We start from the raw sequence: 21,780 nt of genomic DNA, 5'->3' as shown, positions 1-21,780 counted from the left end.
TGAAAGAAAATACACTATGTGTGTCGGATTTCACTTTATTGTTTCTTTCAGCCAGAGAAATGGCGTAGGGCCTATTTCTATGCGCTGCATAAATACAGAATTAAATAAAACCATGTATAAAGTGTAAGCCGTATCAAGATAGAATTTTTCACAATTTTTTCATCAACAGAGCGTAGATATGGTCTCAGTTATGCAATTACAAATTTTTCGCTTTTGTCTTTTGTTGAATACAGGAAATACGCATTCGCTTTTTCTCAATCCTAGGACTGCCCTGACATAAACGTTGTTGCATCTAAGAACGATAATTACACTTATGCACGTTACAAATCAAAGTGGATGAGTATAATAACATCAATAGCCTATCGAGTTACAAGTATCAGCCTAACAGATGGTTACTAAGTCACATTCATCGTAAAGATTCTTACGTATGCTGTCATATGCTTACAAGTATACATATGTGTTAACATCATAATATTCCCTACGGGACGCACGGATGATCATGGTCGTTTTATCCAGTATCGACGAGACATTTAGCTTCATTTTTTTTTTTATCCCTAGCGACAATCAGAGTATCGAGTCATTTTTAAAGTTTATTCGAAAACGTTTATGACACGTAAACACACGGAGTATTTTACGACAATATCTCGGAGTAAAGGTGAAGATTAAAGACACGAATCCTCCTTAAGGTAAGACTCCAGCTTGGAATTATCGATTATTACAAGTCTCGGACGCATTACAAACACTGTTGCTTATCGTTACTGTTATAATGCCACATAGTATGATTCGTCCGAAGATCTAGGAATTACGCTTAACGCTAAATTACCCGCGTCTTCAGTGCAACCTACAACAAGTGCGTTGCCGGATCTAAGAATTTGCCTAAGCTCTTTTAAACATAAATAATTTTGCTGAAAATCAGGATTTGCCATCGATAACCGTTTGTTTCGAAATCCTAAAACTATTTTTCGCTTCTGATCGGTGTAAAGATATTTCGATAATGGTTATCGTCCAGCTTCAACATCACAGATACATCTTCTTCGTTTTGGTTGCGTGAGTTTAAAATTTATTCATTTAGCAGAAATGCAACTGTTTGCTCAACGTATTGTTCATTTTTGGTAACAAGTGGCGTATTTTTAGACGAAACGTGAATCGGGAGCTATTTCGAGATTGCTTCGTTAGCACTTGCCGCTAGTAGACGGAATTCGCGGAGTAACGAAGTAGCCTAGCATACAACACCTTTCCCTAAGTATTAATCTTATTATTAGCATTAAATGTAGAAATACACATATACCTAAGTTGTATCTTTTTATTTTTTTTTTTTTTTTTATTTTTTTGGTGACGTGCACGTCATTTTTTGTCATTGTTATAGTTTTACATTTTGCCTGCCTTATATCCCGGTTATCCCCGCGCGAAGCGACGCCTGCAACAATTGATCGGACGTATGACCATCACGATTCGGTATATTGCCACGCACTTGTGCTCGCGCGAAGCAACGCACTCCGATCACGTAGAAAGTGACTATAATCTATTTTAGACCCTACATTATATCAACGTGCTCCTGCGTAATCTCGCGCTGAGATTTCCGCGGCCAAAATGATATAATCTCTAATAGCGTACTTGAAGTTTGAAGATATTGGCTCGACGAAAGTGTGCGTCGTTAATTGTCGCGCAAAGCTTAACGCCGGCGTTTAATCATAACTTTTCCGTATGCATGCTGAAACGAGAAAGAAGCAAATCAAAGGAAAACGTATATTCTAAGAAAAATGCGTATAATCCAATATCCTAAAATAACACGCGTGTAGGCGTTATAGCATTCAGAACGCGCTCTTAGCACTCTCCGTGACTAAAAAATTTCTGGTAACTCTCCGATCTAATATTTCTCCGTGATATCATCTATGCCTGTTAATTCGATCTTTAATTCGCGGCAACTAAAGTGTCCCGGGTGTGTGCCATGATTTCCGAATAAGTCGACATTTTAGCTGATCGTCGCGACTGATCGAAGACGCGCTGTTTCTATTTCAGTCGATTTCTCTATTTCTAGGAAGGTTTGCTAAGCGAATTACGGTGGGAGCGAGAGAAGCTTTAGAGTCCCCCGTTTGGTGCGATGCAAACGACGGAACGATCAGTTCTTTCAATTCGATAGTACAAAAAATGTAACGCGTCGCAATGACGAGATTATTCGTTCCGATCTACTCTTAGGATTTCCGTTTTGGTTCTTTTTTTTTTTTCAAGCATGACCGTCCAGAATAACGCACTGAGCAAAATGCGTTAGATCGCCTACTATTACGCCATTCCACGATCTTGACGGAAGCAGCGTTCAAACGTCAAGGGAAGGCTCGATAACGAATCGATGACGTTTGCTCGAACAGTCAGACAGTTTCGCAAATAGAATCGACTCCACTCGGATCTGCCTCATAAAGACAACACCGTCGGTTCGTTACAGGCAGCCCAAATTCGGATCGTAGGATCGCTACGCCTCGCGGCAATCGCGGGATGACGAGCCAGCGGGAGGATTTCCGATCCTAAAAATCGTAGCTTCGCGAAAAGTATATAGCAAGAAATGCCGTTCGAAATGCCGTTGTGTCGCGGGAAAGAAAACGGCGGAGTCGATCTCGACCAAAATCTCGTCTGTATTCGAAGTCGATGTATTCTTGGACAGGACAGTCAGTGAAACGTCACGTGACATCGTAGGAAAACACCACCTCCGCGTCGCGGCTATTTAAGATGGACCCGCGACTCGCGCTGAATCAGAAGTCGACTCGGGCGATATACGGAATAGTCCGGTGATCTTTCAAGTAAATCAATCGCGGATCTTCACGTTCCCTACATAAAAGTACGGTAGCACGTATGATATTCCCGTGTTGCGCTTCTTTGCGAGTGTGTACCGCACCCCCCGCGGGATTACCTCGTTTATCCTCGCATCCTCACTTACGCACTAATTATCTGTGTTTGGTTTGAGAAGGATGAAGGATACCCCAATAAGGATTACATCCTTATTATAATCCTATCGTAATCCTATATTATAATCCTACAACTTAAGATTACTTAGGATTCGAGTAAACCTTACACGCTATTTACCTCAATTTATGCGTATATGTTTTAGATCAGAATGTTAAGCTTATTACTTATGTTTTGTGCGGAATAATCTTAAACTACTCAAACGGATAATCTTAAACGGATCCTTAGTTAATTTGCCAGTTAGTGCCCATCTCAGTGAATCAACTACCGTCGAGAACGGTCGTTGAAAAACGCGTGTCCTTAATTATTGAAGAAGCGAAGAGGGAAGAATTTTTTTGTCGCGAGTCACCCGCGATGTGCGGAAATCGCAGGTAATCGTTTATCATCGATATTGCGTATAATTGGTAAATCGCGCACAGTTTCAGACGCGCGTAATGAGGTACAAGGCTGTTGCGGAGGGCGTATGACTCTAAACTAGTCCCTGCGCTGGTTCTGATTGATCGTTATCGTTGTTCCATCGCTTAAGTTGGTCGATGCTCAATTTCCGACAATTTCCGTCGGCCCGAGATTGAGCTCGGAGCTCTCGCTTAAAAACTCCCTGCGTGATCTTACGCGAACGGACTAGCTTCTTGCGGTTACGCTTCTGCCGCTTACGACTTACGACTAGCCTAAACTTTATTATTGAATTTTTGTTCTCTCTTTTGAGTACCTGTCGCGAAACCGATTTACGATCTACTAACAGTATTATCTTTTCGACCATCTATTCTCGCGTTCGTATTAATTTCGCGTTGCTCACTTAACTTGTTGGGAATTAGTTTTGCGGGTCTGGTGTAATACGTAAGAGGTTCCCAGACCCGCGATTTAGACCTGGGGTGGTTGCACGGGGGTGTTTTTTAGCCGGTGCAAGCCCGGAATAACTTTCGAATCTGTTTACGCAAAGTTTCTCTATCGTCGCACGAGAGAAGTTGTGTTAGATTATGTCGAAGGTCGTCTGATCTATGTTGCGTGATGGTAGCAAGAAGAGTTAAGATCTTTTTTTATTTATATACGGATTTATCCAGTTGTAGGGAAGAATTCAAGTAAAAGTGAGTTTTTCGCGTATGTGTATTAGATTTTAACGATCTTAACGGGGTGACACTTAGCTGTCGCACCTAATCTATTAACGTGCAAGTTAGCGCTCTTACGTTTCCCTAAAAATTATCAATTAACCGTACCAACGAGTAGCCTAATTATTAGCGATTAGTGTCAGCGACGTATGACGAGTCGGATTGGGACCTCGCTTATTGTGACCTTTATATTATTAATACGTTCCACGCTTATTGTGACTTTTATATTATTAATGCGCATTTTGTATGCATTTCACCTCGAAAACTCATCCACTCCGAAATGGATGACTTGGTAAGTCTTTTGTAACTACGATGTGCTTCGGCCGTTGTAAGATTCGCGTGATAAATTTTCATCTATTGAGATCGCGTGTATAAATGCCTGCAAATTAGAACTGTATATTAATAGTATTTCGAGAGTAATTCCAAAAGATTAATTTATCTGCTTAACGATAATCCTTAAATACCGCCCGATCAAGAATATTAACGTGAGAACTAACGATTAATAATATTATCGGTTATCTTGGCGTACCCTAGCTTACGTAGCTTAAAACTTAGAATAAAATGCATACGCTGTAGTTACTATTTAATCGCGTACTGTCTATCACTTACTTTGGATTACTTCGGTTTCTCTCTCTACTTCGGTTTTCATTCACTCTTGTCTCTCGCCCGGGCTGTCTAATCTTTTCAATTTCCTTTGAAAATGCTCTTCTCTTTTTTTTTGTTTTCCGATGGGATTTTTAAAGATCAAGCGAAAAGCACCGATCAGTCGTTACCGATTGTCGCGCTGATGTTTGCAGATGTCGATCGTGCCGCTCGTTTTCCGCAATTGGTGGGACGACTTCGACCGTCCTGTCTCACGGCTTTTGGACCAGCACTTCGGCACCGGCCTCCACCGCGACGATCTGATCTCAAGTCTCACCGGTCTCGGCATCGATCGGCCACCCCTACGCTCGATCTTCGGGAATAGACCATACTACCGACCATGGAGGAACGTGACGCGACAAAATTCGAGCGGAACCAGCACGATTCAGTTGGACAATGATACTTTCCAGGTTGGTTTGTAGAACGACTTTGCGATACTGAACTCCAACGAAACGGGCTCAACACTACACTGTGCAATCAGATCGAAAGTGAATTTGCGTATCTTTTTCTCGCTCTTTTGCAGATCTCTATTTTGAATTAAGTCTAAATGTGGCTCTTTGCGAACAAGATAATATTTTTGGCTTGTTGTTATATGTCGCCTGCACAATGAAGCATTGAAATATTGGAAGACTTTATATTTCTACCTCAATTTTAATTTATTCACGATTATTTCAATGAATGTGAAGATAAATTTTTTCAATTTTACTGAAAAATGATTTTTTTCAACTGAGACTTTGTTAGTTTTGTAGTCGAGTTTTGTAGTTCATATTCAAATATCTTATCAAAGAACACAAAATCTCATATACTTAATTTTTTTCTATTTTTAATATGCAGTTACTCAAAAGGTTTACTCAAAAAATTATTGCCAAACTATTTTTGTTTCCTTTGATATTTGCCAGTGTTTTGAGTGTATGTCTGCTTGTTATTTGTTTCCCGTTCGTTAGAGAAGTAATATTAGAAGTTTATATTCGATTTATTGCATCGACAGGTAGAGCGATAGAATATGTATACGGAATCTGTCAAGCTAGAAAATACGTCCTTTTTCGCGATCGTGCTCGTCCATGTTACGTGACATTCCACTGCGAAAATGGTCTTTGCTACTTTTTCTGTTCATTTAGCATTCGATTTGTCGTTTCATCTTTTCGTGGCGAAACACGAAAGACGGCCTTAAATTATAAACCTTACATTACAAGGATATTATAATTTTGCTTAGGCCCAGTAACTCCTCTTGTTATTTTTGGTCGTCTTAATACCTATATCCTAGTATGCCCATGTATATATTCAATTATGCAATACGCATTAATTTAGCCTAGTAACGCGCAGGTCTTGCGATCAGGCGGACTTATCAAAGCCGAAGTAACGTATCTTTTTGTCGAAATCAATTTTTATCTTGCAAATTATATTCACGTATCGTGTATTTAATTCGTGAGACGTTGGTTGATTTTGATCAAATTTTTCATCGTAGAGTTATTGAGTTTTTGTCAGGAAAGTGTTAAAAGCTTACTTAAGATATATTATAGGGCGGAAGTACTGCTGTGTAACGGTCCAATTCCATCTTTCGCAGGATCCTGACGAAGATCATATAGAGCAGGATCCTGCGAAAGATGGGAATTGGCCGAAAATTATTCAGAACTAATAGAAGTTCAGGGAATATTCAATCTCGCTGTCTTACGTAATAATCGATAATAATAATAACTCAAAAATAATAATAACCGATAATGCAAATGGACAATAAGACTGTTATCACTTTTCGATTGATCTGCAATTCAAAATCTCACCGCTAATTTCGCCTCAGAAGAATATCGTTATACTAAATTGCTTATAATTTTTGCAAGCCGCTTTTACACGTGTGCTCTTACAGTTTCCGGAAGAAGCTCCCTTCTGTCGCGTAATCTCAAAATCGCCGTAAAATGACACGTAAAATTATTCGTAATATTTTTCCTGTTAAATGTGCGTTTGTCGTTGGATATGACTTCGTGGTGCGGCAAGAAAGCGTAAACAAGAAGCAACGCGTGTTAAAATTACCACGGAATGCCCCAAATACGAGTGTGATGCAAACGTGTTTATTTTTAGACGAGTTTTTCGCGTATTTTTAGTCGTAACGCCGCGAAACTGTTCACAGTTGATGGCTGGACATACCTAGCTTCCTCAGATTACGGAAAAATTACGAACCAATAGCCGTTGCGTTTCCGAGCACGGAGCGGATCGAAGAAATATACGGCTTTACGAGTGTGTTGGCCAGAAAAATCCATGTAAGGCTCGCGATTCGGGCTGATATGCACGCGATTAATGCTTAGGATTAACACGCGCTGCGGGGTATATCGATTATCTTACGCTTGCAGTTATCCTAAAACATATATAATAGTAGACAAGTCGAGAATCAGGAATCAGTCGAATGCTTTGCTGTCGCGTCCGAGAGTATCGCGAATCAAATTAAATCGTCTGATCAATTTATACGAAATGTTTCTCTCCCTCTTTCTTTGCCTCTCTCTCATTCTCTCTCTTTCCGAGAGATTCGAGTGCAGATAAAGGGCGATATTATCCCTTTGATTATAAGACGTCGTTGAATCTTTGACCTTTCGTTTGATTTCACACTGGATAAAACGTCCGCGAGGTTTGCTACTTCCCGATCCTCAAGATCGTTCAGCTATCGCGCCTCGGATCTAGCGTAACTTAGTAACTCGACAGTAATATCGATTAATATACAACAGTCGCCCAATAAGTTTAATTTTACATCCGCAAGCTATAGATACGTGTTTATGCGGCGCGATACAGCGTGTCGCGACACGCCTAAAATAAATTCGCAAAAGCGAATGCCGAAGAAATGCCACTATCTTCTTAATTAAACGCTTTTACTAATTCTCGATTTATTTCACTTTTATTAGGCATAACGCCACCTCCTTAATTAATTAACATAAAATTATCGTTACTGACCCCAACCCCAAAGCCAATCCCAACCCTAACCCCAACTGCTGCCCTGATCACTATATAGATTGATTTTTCTTTTCTTCCTCCTCACGTCTAAACCTGTCTCTAAAATCATCTAATTTCCTTGGATTTATTCTTCTCAGATTAACCCTCCCTCCTTCTGGAGCAGTGTTATCAAATTTTCTTTTGCCTGAATCATTATTACCATCCATATTTACCCCCGAACTAAAATGTTACGTAATCAGTATATTAAAAATAAATTATCAGCACAGCAGTTCTTTTCTATTTTTTAGCATAAAAAAGAGAAAATTCGGTGATGCAACAACGAACGGAATGTGCTCAATTGTGTGTGATAGTAACTTAGGCTAAGATACGACTTAAACTCTTTAGCGGTTCTTAACTTCTTATTTTGGTATCGGTAACTCGAGCGCGATTTGCATCGGACGCAAAACAAATTTTGTGTCGAATACAAAGAGCCTCAAGTGATATCCTACGAAAAAAAAGTACAATATTTAATAAGTGTAGTTATAGGGGAAGATACTTTCGTTTACGTTATCTTCTAGCAAAAAAACGAACAGCGAATCGTAATTAAATTTCGAAATGTAGAAAAGTCGTAAGAGACAAATGATGAAAGATGACGGAAGCGGCGTAAGAGAAAAGGACAAAAGGGCGCATTCGTAAGAAAGAAAATTAAAAGGGATGGAGAAGAGGAGGGGAGGAAAGGGAAAGGGAGGAGGAGAGGGGAGAGAAGGAAAAAGAAGGACGGGGGGAGAAAAAAGGTGTTAACGGAAAAATCGAAATAGATCAGACTCTATCTACTCGAACGTTACTTTCGAAGGGAACGAATCAGCCGTTAAAAAGAAAAAGAAACCGCGGCAGGGGATGAAACTAAACGTAAGGGACGGGTGAAACTCAACGCTCGATAAGAATGATTAAAAGCAACGAACGAAAAAGTTCCGGAACACCAGAAGGCCCGAAAAACTGATGACTGCATCTGCTGCGGTTGCCGCTGTCTCTATCGTTGTGCATGCATACATTGCGCATCATAATTACGCTTTCATAATCGCGCGATCGCGAATCGACTGGGAGGGCGGCAACTCAATTTTTCGACGGATCGGGATGGTGAAACGAATATTCGATTAGGATTATTTTTTTTTGGAAAGGATAGGGGGCGTTTTTTTGCACCTCCCTCTGGACGAGGGAGGGCGAGTAAATCGGATTGAAGAGACGACTTTTCCTTCTGTTTTGCTCTCTTTTATAAGTTATTTCTCTTTGTTACTTCTTTTTCTTTTTTTCCTCTTTCCCGCAAAGGTTCGAATAATCTAATGCTCGTCAAGAAAACATCCACGGCGTTTATCTGTCCCCTTTTACAATGATTTCGTTTGTGCCAAAAAGAATTTAGCTTCTCCTATACGGTATGGTAGTTCGTTCATCTAATCGCTCTATTTGGACATAATCCAGTTGTGTAGTAATAGTCACGGTGTTAGCAGATTTCAGTCTAAAGGGACCAATTATCCTTCTCGTTTTGCCCGAAAATGTTCTACGAAAGGTACGCGTATCAAAAAAGGACGATCGCGCTGCACGATCTCCGGTTAGTCACGCCGGTTTCGGAATCTCTATAAAATCACAGTTTTACCACAGTTCTCATTTTACCTCCCCCTTCTTTAATCGTATTGTGTGTGTATATATATATAATATATGTGTATGTGTGTGTATGTATATTTCTTCTTTGTTACTTCTACTTTTCCTTCTCTTTCCGCGATATTTTTTCCTCGCGCAATCGCGCGCACGGTTTGCCTGCCGCAGGGTCCGAGGTGACTACTATGCCGTTCGTTATTAACGTCTTATGATTTTTCGTTGAGGGTTCGCGCGCGAGAAATCGCGCGCAGCAGCCACGGAATAAAATATGCAACCGAAAGAGTAGATGTATCGCGTCTCGCGCTTAGTCAGTCTTGTTCGAATGGAAGAACCGAGGCTCGTGCCGTCCCCCACGAGCGCTGACGCACCCCTTCAAAGGGTGCGCCGCTCACGCGAATGGGACCCACGGGGCCCGATCCCCCGCCCTGTTTTATAATCTCTATACAAAAATAAATGCTTTTTGAATACCCACAACAATAAAATCGTACAAAATGACACTTTTGTGCTTTTTTTTTATCTCCTTACACGGAACTCGCGTTTCTCTCTATCTCTTTTATTTGTACAAAATATGTCTGCGCGCAACACTCGAGCCGACCGTCCGCGGAGCGGTCGCTCAGCAAACCTTCTTCTTCCTCCTCCCTTCTACTCTTTCTTTTCTTTTGGTATACTATTTTCGAAAATGCACAGCCAGTTATCCTCCGCTAATCTCTTCGCGCTCGAGGATCACGCAGGCTCACCCGGAGAAACTCGGGCACGCTTGCCTCATTATACTTATACGTTGTTAAAGCTTCCTCTCGTCAAAATGTTGTTTACCTTTCTCTTCTGTTTTTTTTTTGTTGTTTTTGTTTTGTTTTTATTGATGAACTCTCTCGCCGAAGCGAGCCGTCTCGGCGGTCGCAAAGGACCGCAAATTACCTACTTGTATGTGTGCTCGTTTTTTTGATCGTAAAAAAAAAGGAACAATTTCACACAAGTAGGTGCGCCGACAACTACATCTTCTCGGTTTGCTTTTGTACCATAACGCGCAATAATCTAAATAAACGCGGGTTACATATGAGTGAATCGAGACGAGAAGAAACTATTATTTTTTTACGATGCTCTTATCTGACGGTCGGGATAGGATCTAGAACGTTAGCTGAATTGTCATTTTCCTCGCTTGTCGCGGAGAAACTCCAACAACCGGGCCTGATCGGCGATTCCCTGAACGCGGAGGGTGTGAAAAGTACGAACGTGAGATTTATCTGACGAAACGCTGTTTCAGATGGTAAGCCGGAATTATTGTGCGTGAAATAGCTCGCCTAACGCGTACGGTGTTTTAGGATTTAGAATATGCGCTAGAATATGCACAGCGGCGTTCGAGATCCTCTTACAGACGAAAATTCAGTCAAGCAAGAACGTAACATCAAAATTAAAGAAACGCTAATTCGCGCGGTGTAAGAAAAGGGTGGTGGGTCTTATTGCTCTCAAAAATCGACCATCATTTTTCGGAGTAAGCTCATTCGGGAGTGATATCGATACTTAACTTTCGCATTACGGATGCACGGCGGCTGTTTTACGATCGCTCACGGAAGAAATGCGAGAGACTTCTATTCCTCGGTGACGGACGAGAGGGAATCCTGAGCGAAGCTAAGTGACAAAAGCCCCCTTCCCGCGGGGCTGCGCTCTCTGATCCGCAGGTGATACTAGACGTGCAACAATTCTCACCGGACGAGATCTCGGTGAAGACGGTCGACAATCACGTCGTTGTCGAGGCCAAGCACGAGGAGAAGCAGGACGAGCACGGCTACATCAGCAGACACTTCGTACGCAGATACGTCCTACCTCCGTCTCACGACCTCGTCAACATCACCTCGACCCTCTCCTCGGATGGTGTGCTAACTATCACGGCGCCCAAAAAGGTACGCTCGACCGAGCCGAGACAATCCGCGTTAACATCCGCCTAGCTCCCTCATTCGCGGATTCAACCGCGAACGAACGGAGCCCTTTCTCTCTCCCTCTATCGCTCCCTCTCCCCTCTCTCGTCTTTGTTATAGCTGATGCGGCTTACGTTACATATTTGACTTTTGCTTTTCGATTCCGACGTTCCCAATGCTGCGCCTCAGTGTGCAGTACTAGAGGAGGCAGATGGTGCCGACGGTTTTGGATCAAACACTACGAGCTCTGCTCTAAACTACAAAACAGAATATCTCTCGTTAACGTACGGAATTCAGGGGTGCAGTCTTTGCGCGTGGACGAGGCACATTCGCGGTATATCGTTAGATCAGCGTGTGTCGATTTTAAAGCAAGTTCCTGAAACTCGGCGATACCATGCAAAAGCGAATGACAAACTATCCGCGAAAAGACGACGATGACACGCTAAACGGTGTCCTTATATCGATATTTAATTCCTTAATGTCCCCAGATTTAAAAGCAATTGCATTTCCGGTGAGTTTCAAAAATTGAATTCTGTTAAAATCGATGACACTTAGCCGACAGTCGAGTGTTCCTCATCAAATGTGACACAGTTTTAATTTATTAATGTAATTTATCGATTTTTTTTTTATCGATATTGATCGATATCGATTAATTCATCACTATTGATATTTATCGATAATTAATTTTTTTGCTTAATTCATTGTTCAGACACATAATGCTATTGACTTAATGCATAATATATTATCGTCTAGACACCTCGTGCGCTTACCTATTATCGCAGTTCTCTTCTCATATTTGTTCGAAGCGTGAAGGAATTTCACAAATTCTAATCACGGCTGTTATCGTCGCGTACGGATTGTTCAAGCACCGACCCCGTAGGGCGCACTAAAAAAACACAAACATACCTCTCATAATTCGCTTATCGGGGCATCCGACGCTTATTTCTGTAAATGTTTTTCAGAACGTGACGCCGGCTGGCACGGAAAGAGTCGTCAACATTGTACAAACGGGAGTACCAGCTGCCAAGCCGGTTCCCGTCGAAACAACTGCTGCTACTACTACTACTACTACGACCACCACTACCACCGACTAAGGAATTCATTGTCCGAAACTTTCATTCCGACATTTCACTTCATTCTTTTACTTTCTCGATTCTGGATATAGCAAAGCAATTTTGTAGAACGACAGAATCGTGCCGTACATCATAATTCTCTAATGTGTTACCAAAATATAATTTTTTAATGCATAATATACATATATTTTGTTACATGATATAAATTATGATACCTTAAAATTGCGTAAAATTTATTTGTAATTTTCAATCGAGTTATCAGAGTAGCATCATCAATTTAATTTTAGTTTAAGTGTAATTGCTTTTCTTTCCTTGTCTCTTCAAACCTAATTTGGAAAGAGAGATAACTAATTTTTGAGAGAAATTTCTAATAATATAATTTACATGTGCGTGTATAACTGGAATTTAGAGATTGTCAATTAAAAAAAAAGATACCAAAATGTTAAGCATCATAATATAATTTATATTTATCTTCCTTAGCATTACTGCTTTCCAATCGCATTATCAACAATCACAGCAAATAAATTGTTTCCCTTTTAAATGCCCATCCAGAGAGATAGCTGAGTGCAACTGTGACCTCAACCATCTTCATTACTTTTACAATAAAAGTTAATACGATAAAATTTTATACACCAAATCTAATATCAGCAAATACCATGCAAATTATAAATTTCCTACTCAACAATGTAAGTACAATATAACATATGTGTATGTTGCATTTGTCGAATAGGAAGTTCTAAGTTGCACGTTACTTAATGTTTTCTAGGATTAGATCAACCCCAGCAAACCTCAACTAACAGTATCGCGTCAATGTTATTATTTCCCACTCAACAATGTATAACATGTATGTTATACCGCACTTGCATTTTTGAGTGTGAAACAATAATATAGACGCACCGTTTATAGTTCTTGTTTGCTGGGATGAGAACAAGCGAACAAGAGGAAAGAATTAAGAAAAAACCGAAAACTCGGGAAGGGGGGAGGCCGGGAGGAATACATACGGTAAACTGTCGCGCTCCGCACCGTGGTGCCCGCTCGCCTACATTTTCCCGTGCCGGCGGTCTCGACGAAGTAAGAAGCCGAAGCGTGTTACACTGATGGTGGAGGGTGAAGGGGGTCTTCGGGTGTTCGCAGCGTCCGAACTGAACCAGGGTTTGTTTACGAATGCGCCGCGGCTGGCCGGCCGGCCGCTTTATATAGGCGCGCGCGCCGCGTCGCCGCAGCGCGCGGAGGAAGCTTCGAGATCTCCGGCGGCGTCTCCTCGCTCGTAATGCGCAATTCCGCGCGAACGATCGTTTCGGGACTTTCGCGGCACCCGGCCCCAACGGCGCCGTCGTAATCGGCATCGTCGCGACGAGATCTGTCGATCGGTACGTCGATCGCGACATTTTTTCCACGGCATAGCCGGAAAATCAGCAAATGCCGAGTATTGATCGGCGTCCGCCGCCCGGCCGGCCGGCAGGGACGACGGGATTTCTGGCACGTTCGCTCTTCGCTCAGCTCGACCGGGCGGGGGGGCCCCACCATAACGCCCAACCTATACAAGGAGAAGGCCACCGCTTCCCCTCTCGCCTCTCGCCCCCGCCGCCATTAGTACAGTCACCGGTGTGTGTGATATAATGCCATGCCTTCTCGTCAACCGCCGCTCCGCGCCGGTCTCGTGTGCGCTTCGATTTGTTTCGTATTTCGAAAGAGCTGTATACCTGCCTTCGGCAGAGGACCCGGATAGGAAAAAAAGAAATACGGACATGTTTTGTGGCTTATTGCGTAACGAAGCGACCGCGCGGGGAACCTGTAACCTTGGCCCGCCTCGCGTCCGTCCGAAATATTTACTCACGGAAGGAATTACGCGAGGAATTACGTTCGCAGGATGATCGATTTATGTCGCAGAGAAAACATTCTAAGAGGGCGTGACGAAATGCGCCGCGCTCCGTACAACGTGCGATAATGAGGATTCTGTTATCGCCGAGAGAGATAGAGAGGCCGTTATCACTGCGGTGGTGCGATTAGACCGGTTGTTTTCGTAAATATTTTGTAAGCGCACGGTAGCACGGAGCACGGCGGGGGAGGTGGGAGGGGACGCTACGCATCGTCCAACATTGCGAAATCGCGTGTGCGTGCGCCACGCCGAGCCGAAACGCTGAAACGCAGTTTCTTCGGTCATCGGGGAAACGTTCGTGGTGGGATTTCCGTGCTGCGCAGGCAACTCGCGAAGTGACCTTGCGGTCGTTCCCGGCGTGGCGTAGTTCCTTTTTTTTTTCTTTTTTTATCAGCTCTTGAGGCGAGCGACAACGGCTATTTTCGCGACATTTGGAGGCGCGGTCGCGGGAGACCAGCCGGCCTGCGACGCACGACGACGCGTGTTTGCAAACACGCAGAACACGCGGCGTGGTACGGGGTACGGGCGGCGATAGAGCGTGAGAGTGAGCAATTTCGATGCGAGCATCGCGAGCGCGAGATGGTCGGCAACAATCGGGGAGACGCAAAACATTACGCAACGTAACGCCAGCCCGCCTCGCGCCGCGATTTGGATGTGGGTCGCCGGGACGATCCTCGCTATGCCCGGAGACGCGTAATTGCGCGTAATCGTGAAGAGAGAGAGAGAGAGAGAGAGAGGGAAAAAATGAGGAGATAAATGAATCCGCGCGCATTAGAGATCGCAACGGTTTCGGCGCGGCGGTGCGCGACCGTCGGTCGGGCAACGGGCAACGGCGTATAATGTAGCGGCGTGCCGGCGTTACAACCGGATTGCATAACATTACGTTGGTTCCTCTCTCTCTTTCTCTCTCGGTGTATCGTGTGCCGCTCTATCGATTTCCTTTTCCTATTGCTCGTTAGCCCGGCCCGAACGTATCCACAAAGACCGCTCCATTTTTAAGTAGACGCAATTGAGGGGCGCGCGCGCGCGCTAGATACTTATCTCTCCCTGCGAGATCGTCTTTTTGTCGGCCGTTAACAACGGCCGGCGGATTAAAGCTCCGACGGAAGGGTTGAACGGAGAACTACTTGTATACTTCATAGAAATATGCACAATGCGCCGTGCGATACCGCGTGTTACATTCAGGTGTCATTCAGAGCGGCGTAATGAAATGCGAAGGTAGAGGACGGTTGCCAACTATGTTGCATTAAACGGGAACGGGCGTGATGATCTGTGGGAACTTTCTCAACGCGATATGTCTCTCTTCTTGCCGATCTCGGCGATCTCTTGTCGGTACACACGTCGGAAGATTGCGGTGTATACAGTTAGCGTACATCGCGCTAACGAACGGACTTATTGGTACACCTTTCCCACCGATGTAGCCTTTTTTTCTGATTCTGACAGGTCACTGGAACAAATCGACACAGTTAGAAAATCGAGAGCACGTTCTTTCCGATCTCAGGAAAACGATTAATTACAAAGAAATGCATTTACAGTTAGGAAATGTCGCGTGTAATTCGACGATCTCGCGGTATACTTCGAATATCCCAGTTTAAATTTCTTACTCGGCGCATCGCTCGTAAGTAAATAAATTTAGAACGGGCGATATGACCAAGTATATAGCGTGTGGTTTTTATATGTGCGGTTTCACATTCTGATTGCGAGCGGTCGCCAAGCAGTAATATGGCTCAGCAAATTTGCTGAATAATAAATTCCTTCAAGAGTACATATAATACGTTCTGTGTACTTTCACACATTTTTTTTTTTTTAATATGCAAACACTGTTAAATATTAAGGAATAAAAATACGTTAAATAAGGTATTTTTATTACGTATTAAAAATACGTTTATAAAAATATTTTAATTAACTTTGTTATTTTTAACTGCCATGTGTGTCAAAATTTATTATATTAACTCTATTGGTTTAATTAAATTAACATTGTTTTAGTTAAATTAGCGACGTATTTTGAGTAGGAGCAGTGACGACCTATAGATATGGTTAAAAGTGACTCAAATTGAGTATAATTTGACACTGCGTGGTTGACAGTGAACAACTTACATCTCAGCAATTAGTAATAGCAATTGATTTCTTTATCAGATATCTACAGGTATAACGGATTCGAGAAATCGCAGATATTGCAGTTTCGGTGCTTTCCACCGAACGTTCTAGAACATTCGAGGCTCAGCTGCAGCAGCCAATCGATAGATGCACGAAGCGAGTTATATAGATATAACGTATAGAAAGTGCGCAAATGTTCGCTGTCTCCGACCCAGCAAAATAAACGGATCGATTATACGTTTCGTGCATTATTCCCCTCTCCACGGATTGTGTTTACCAGTGATAAAAATAGGAATTGCACGGTAAAGATTAATATAACTTCGTCCGCAAGCTATTAAAAAAAAAAATTCTTATTATTTTTGCGACTCTGATATTAATATCTACGCGTAAATTAAAGCCTTACACTATAATGGTATACCATTATAGTGTAAAAAAAACTCGTTTTTTTTTTTCAAAAAAATATACAGCTTGCAATGTTGTCAGAATGAAGAATATAGCTTCGATGTGTAAAGTTAGACAGTTTTCCTCGCGTTCTCATCTATATTAAACCCAACAAGTTGTTTATACTTGATCGCACAGCCGGGATAGCGAAGGGTGAACGTCTATTACGCAATAGGGACGAAAATTGCCCCACCCATAATCGACGAGCGCGGCGCAGAACCAGAACTTCGATCTGCCGCAGCGGGGAACGAAAGAGCGGCTACGTCGCAATATTCTCTCCCTCGGAGACCCCGGGGGAGACCCACGGCACCACGGTCAACCCTCATCAGATCGCTACATAAATAACGAACTCTCATTCGCGCGGCGTCATGCTTCCCCAAGCGGACGGGTAACCTCCCTGCCCGCTGAACTAATTTTAGTTTGCTTCGCCGGTACCGCGCGACCTTGAACTCGGCAGTCACGTCGAGGATGATGTATCCCGGGGTCGGGATACACCGGCGGATATACTCGAATCTCAAATCTGGACCCGGAGATTCCGGTCGCGCGCGGCCGGCCGTCGTCGGGTCAAGCCGAACCAACCGGTCGAGCCGGCCAGCCGGTTTGCAAACGATCTGCCTGGTTTGACACTTGTGACACGACAATGCTGCAAGTAGGTACTTATATCTTTTTCCACGGGAGCTAGGCAACATGGGCGTTTTCGAGTCCCGGGATGTACGCAGGTGTGTGTGTGTGTGTGGTGTATGCGGTGCGGCCTGGGGCGCGCGTTTCTCGAAACGTCGACGAAACGCCCCGCGCGCTATCGATCGCATCCGTGACCAAGTCCCAGCCGGCGAGAGTGTGTCGCTGGGTGAAGGTTGATGAACCTTCGCCGGTTACGATGTTTTCGCCCGGCCCGGCCGGTGCGAATCCCGACGTATCCACCGGATAAATTACGGAAGAAATTGCGCAATCCTGGTGAGAGCTGCCATGCCGGGATTGCGCAGGGATCGTCGTGCGAACCGTCGGAGATCTTTATTCGCAAAATATTACCACGTCAAAACTACGTTATTACTTCTCTTAAAATTAATTGAATTAAATTAACAGTTTAAAGGTTTAGACCATATATATTACTTTAGTTGGTAAGAATTTACTCATGCGCTGATTTGTTTCGCTATACTGAATACATTTGTACTCATCTGAACAGGAGTAAAATGTAATAACAAATAATAGGTTTAAGAAAAATTTGAATTTTTCATTACTATTAGTTTGTAACATTATCTAATGCGAATTTATGTGGAAATGATAACAGAAATATATAAATGGAATTTTCTGTATTCTTATTTTTTACAATAGAAATATTTCACAATAGAAAAATCAAACGTCACAGCGAATAAAATCGAGTGTCTCTGTATATATACATGTAAGCTTTAAGCTTCAGCTTTTAGGCCTTTGGTTCGAGGGAAGAAACAAAATTCTAAAAATAATGAGATAAAAGTAATCCACAACTCAGCATGAGATCTTTTAAAATTCTCGAAGCATCCAAGATATGCACCGCGACCTTATTAGATTTTTCCCACTCGGATATTCTATTTTGGCGAAGAGAATTGTACCTCCAAACATGATGGATGTACTATTGAAGAAAGTAGAAAAATAAACTCAAAAATTAATATATTTATTAACTTTTTTCTATCTAACACACACACACAAATATAATAGGAACATTGCGCAACTTACACGGCGCAGATCTTCTTTGTCTACAGCCGATTCATGTACCACAATCGATATCAAGTAGTTATAAAGCAAATAATTTATTTATACAATAGGCTTCTTTTTGTAAAAAAAAAAATTTGTATCATATTATTAATGTCTTTTATCGGTTAATAGCAATAAATAAATTGTTTTTACAAATATTAGAAATATGAAAAAAAACTGGAATTATATTATATTAAAATGTGTATGATCACATTCAACAATTTTTAATTTTTAGACGGAGAGAGAGAGAGAGAGAGATCCAATATTAAATGTTAAATAAATGAGAAAAAGTCATTATATTAAGATTATTATCGTCGAATTTTATACATCTGCCATCTAGCACAACTAGAAGTTACTTAGAAGAAAACATGACCAGTAGATGATAATCTATAATTATGTAATTGTTTATTAAATAAAATATTAAAAATTAAATTATTATAGAGGAAAGTCCCCTATTATGAGACAGGATCCTAATATGAGATATGTTAAGCTAAAAAGCCCTATATAGGCCCCATCTGTGTGTTGATACCCATAAAAAAACCTCGCCATCTCATATTAGGATCCCTATCTCATAATAGGGGGAACTTTCCTCTATTATAGTTTCATATTTATAGACTGGATATATAATAAATTAAGAGTGTATGTTATTTACATTACATGATTACATTGCACTATTCAAATGTATCTACACGTTAAGCTTTTTACTTGCTTTGTCGTTTTTCTGCAAACAGCAGGTGATAGGCATATGTTCCAAGTAAAGCTCCCGAAATAGGACCAACCCAATAAATCTAATTGAACAAACAAAAAATTAAACAATTTGATAGAAATTTAAAAAGAAAAATAAATTAAAGATAAAAGAACATTATTTTCATATTTTATATTAATTATTGTTCGGATATACGTTTCATCCTTATATACAAAATATTATATTCTATGTAGTTTAATCTTGGAATAATATTGTCACTGAATTAAAACTGAAAAACATCATCGATATGCGATGTTTAAATAAGCTGATATAGCGTTAAAAATAATTTTGTTATGTGTGCTACAGTTCGAGTTGCTTGTGCGTTCGTTAACGTAATCGGACTTTTATGTATCGTACATAATCTGATTGTGAGTTGATTATATGAAATAATAAAATACACTATCATAATACAAAATCGGAGTCTGACAATCTTAGGAATAAATTTGCGCTCATATTATAATACAGCAAGATTGTCATATAAAACAGAATTTCCATTTTTAACTTACCCAATGATCCTTCCAAGCATTATTCCAAAATGCAGGCCCGAATGTCCGCGCTGGATTCATACTGCACCCTGTGTAAAGACCCTTAAGGGATAGAAAAGAATAAATTATTGATTTTTTCAATCGCATGATTCACTGTAAAAAGATTATTGGTTAATTTTATATATACTTTGTTACTTTCCTTTCTTATAAAATGGCATCTGTATAGGATAACAAATTTCATTGAAAATTATTGGACTCTACACAGAATATATTTTTTTCCAGTAAAAGAATAATTGATGCATTGAAGTAATAATAATGTCAATAATAAAGAAAATTGCGTTGTTTAAAAGTAATTTTTTTTTACCGCCGCGAAGGAAAGAGCAGTGACTGAAAGGCCGAATTTGAGGGCGCCTGAGTCCGAAAGGTGAGCGCATCGTGGATCACACGCGGCACAAAACGCGCAAAGTAAGCAACTCGTGCAAAACGTCTCGACTAATAAAGCCTGCACGTTGCTGATCCCCGGATGAACGACCGTCATGCAAACACCGACAGTCGAGTTTGGGTTTCCATCGTTGAACAATTCCGCCGGCGTTATCATCTGCGGGAATACCAGATCATCGTTCGCGCGAATATCGAGATATCGGGTGTACCGCATGTAACAATAACGAAACAATAAAACAGCACTTTTAAAATTCCATATCCCGCGATGGCGCCGATAAATTGTCCCAGGATGTAAACCACGCCGGTCGGAATTGACTTCAGGCCCATAATGACCGCGCCGATGGTGATAGCCGGATTAAGATGAGCGCCACTTACGTGACCTATCATCTGAGAAATATCGGCGATTGAAATTTTGTACGCGGAAACACGATGAACCAGACTTTATATGCCTTGTAAAAATATATATGTTTTTCATAAATTCCAATCAGCGAAATTTAACTTGATCGATATTGCAAGTTTTATGAAACTAATATCGCATATGAATGAAAAATACATATGTATCATGCATTACAAGTAAAAGTATAAAAAAATGTAATAATAAATATCAAATATATAAACTTGGCATTTTATATGTATACATTACAAAATCCGTATCATAAAACAAGTGTATATTATACGTAAATTGTATTTTAGTAAATTGTGTTTATTAAATATATTCAGCAAAAAAAAGAATATTTATATCGTTTCGAGGAATCAAGATCAAGTATTCGACAATACGTACCATAATTATGAGATTCACCGTCAGACCGAAGGTGAGCGCCGGTTGCAGCGGCGGAGGCGGCGCGGATCCCAATCCGCCGATACTTCCCATGCAACCGATGAACAAGAGGACAGCAGTGCCAATGATCTCCGCCACGAACATCGTGATCGTGTTCTTCTGCATCTGCCATATTCCTCCTGTAAAAATTGCACAAGCATATTTTGACGTTTATCTGAATCTTAATGTTAAGCACTCTTTACCTTGATCGTCCGACATGATGATTCGAGTTCACTGACGCGATCTGCGCAAATCGTTGCGTTGCGCGTCGCATTCTTCGTATAAGATATTAAAAAAATGCGACATCTTATCGATAGATACGTTAAGTGCTTCTTGAATCACTGCATATACTGAGAAAGATATGCACATTCACGATATTACATTATTTCTTCGAACTTTGGTAGATATATAAATGATCAATTTTAAATCCAAATCAATAATACTGATAATACGTTTATTATCTAACAACTCCCGAGGTCAAAGCCTGGTTTTTAATTTGCACGAGTCTACTTACATTCCGGGTGACCATTCTCTGGAAAGAACTCTACTCCTTCAGCCGACGTGGAAGAATAAAGCTCCGACTCGAAGAGTCTGAAGTTACCATCGTCACAGCGCATGCGTTGTCGCTGAAATTGCATGCGTTTTCCTCGCCATTAAAACTTTCAACGATTCTCGCAGATTGCTCGCAGAAAATCATCGCTATAAGAGATATGAATTACGCACGCAAGTGCCCGCGGTTGGCTCCCGCGGTTGGGGCACGCTCGTGTCCGCCTCAGTCGTTGGGGGAATATTCGCGCATCGTCTATAATCTATATAAAAACAAATTGCGAACTAGAAAGTCCGCGAGCGATGTCGACGCAACCCTCTACGCTATTTCGCAATCACAATT

The 21,780-nt window shown here is 41.5% G+C and overlaps 2 protein-coding genes across 4 annotated transcripts; one reads left to right on the top strand and one right to left on the bottom strand.

Annotated features, from left to right (window-relative positions):
• Positions 1 to 19: 19 nt before the first annotated feature.
• On the bottom strand, positions 20 to 21,779 carry LOC143901285 (aquaporin AQPAe.a). 2 transcript variants are annotated; one of them, XM_077413442.1, is made up of 9 exons: positions 21,406 to 21,778; positions 21,095 to 21,241; positions 20,856 to 21,031; positions 20,318 to 20,461; positions 19,998 to 20,231; positions 19,655 to 19,735; positions 13,257 to 19,191; positions 11,953 to 12,068; positions 20 to 11,439 (listed from the first exon to the last, which is right to left on the bottom strand). In XM_077413442.1, exons 2-7 carry the CDS (start codon positions 21,108 to 21,110, stop codon positions 19,105 to 19,107), a joined length of 738 nt encoding a protein of 245 aa, XP_077269568.1. In that variant the 5' UTR covers positions 21,111 to 21,241; positions 21,406 to 21,778; the 3' UTR covers positions 20 to 11,439; positions 11,953 to 12,068; positions 13,257 to 19,104. The 2 variants fall into 2 exon arrangements, with proteins under 2 accessions (XP_077269568.1, XP_077269569.1); XM_077413443.1 differs by lacking the exon at positions 21,095 to 21,241 and having other exon boundaries at positions 21,406 to 21,779.
• Positions 4,859 to 12,730, top strand: LOC143901286 (protein lethal(2)essential for life). 2 transcript variants are annotated; one of them, XM_077413445.1, is made up of 3 exons: positions 4,859 to 5,113; positions 10,946 to 11,167; positions 12,145 to 12,730. In XM_077413445.1, the coding sequence occupies exons 1-3, from the start codon at positions 4,859 to 4,861 to the stop codon at positions 12,274 to 12,276; spliced, it is 609 nt and encodes a 202-aa protein (XP_077269571.1). In that variant the 3' UTR covers positions 12,277 to 12,730. The 2 variants fall into 2 exon arrangements, with proteins under 2 accessions (XP_077269571.1, XP_077269570.1); XM_077413444.1 differs by having other exon boundaries at positions 10,910 to 11,167.
• Position 21,780: the final 1 nt, after the last annotated feature.

The sequence above is a fragment of the Temnothorax americanus genome, unplaced genomic scaffold (assembly GCF_048541705.1).
Source record: "Temnothorax americanus isolate GAGA-0224 unplaced genomic scaffold, ASM4854170v1 Scaffold33, whole genome shotgun sequence".
In the NCBI taxonomy this organism is placed as follows: Eukaryota; Metazoa; Arthropoda; class Insecta; order Hymenoptera; family Formicidae; genus Temnothorax; species Temnothorax americanus.
This window is presented reverse-complemented; position numbering and strand designations above follow the sequence as displayed.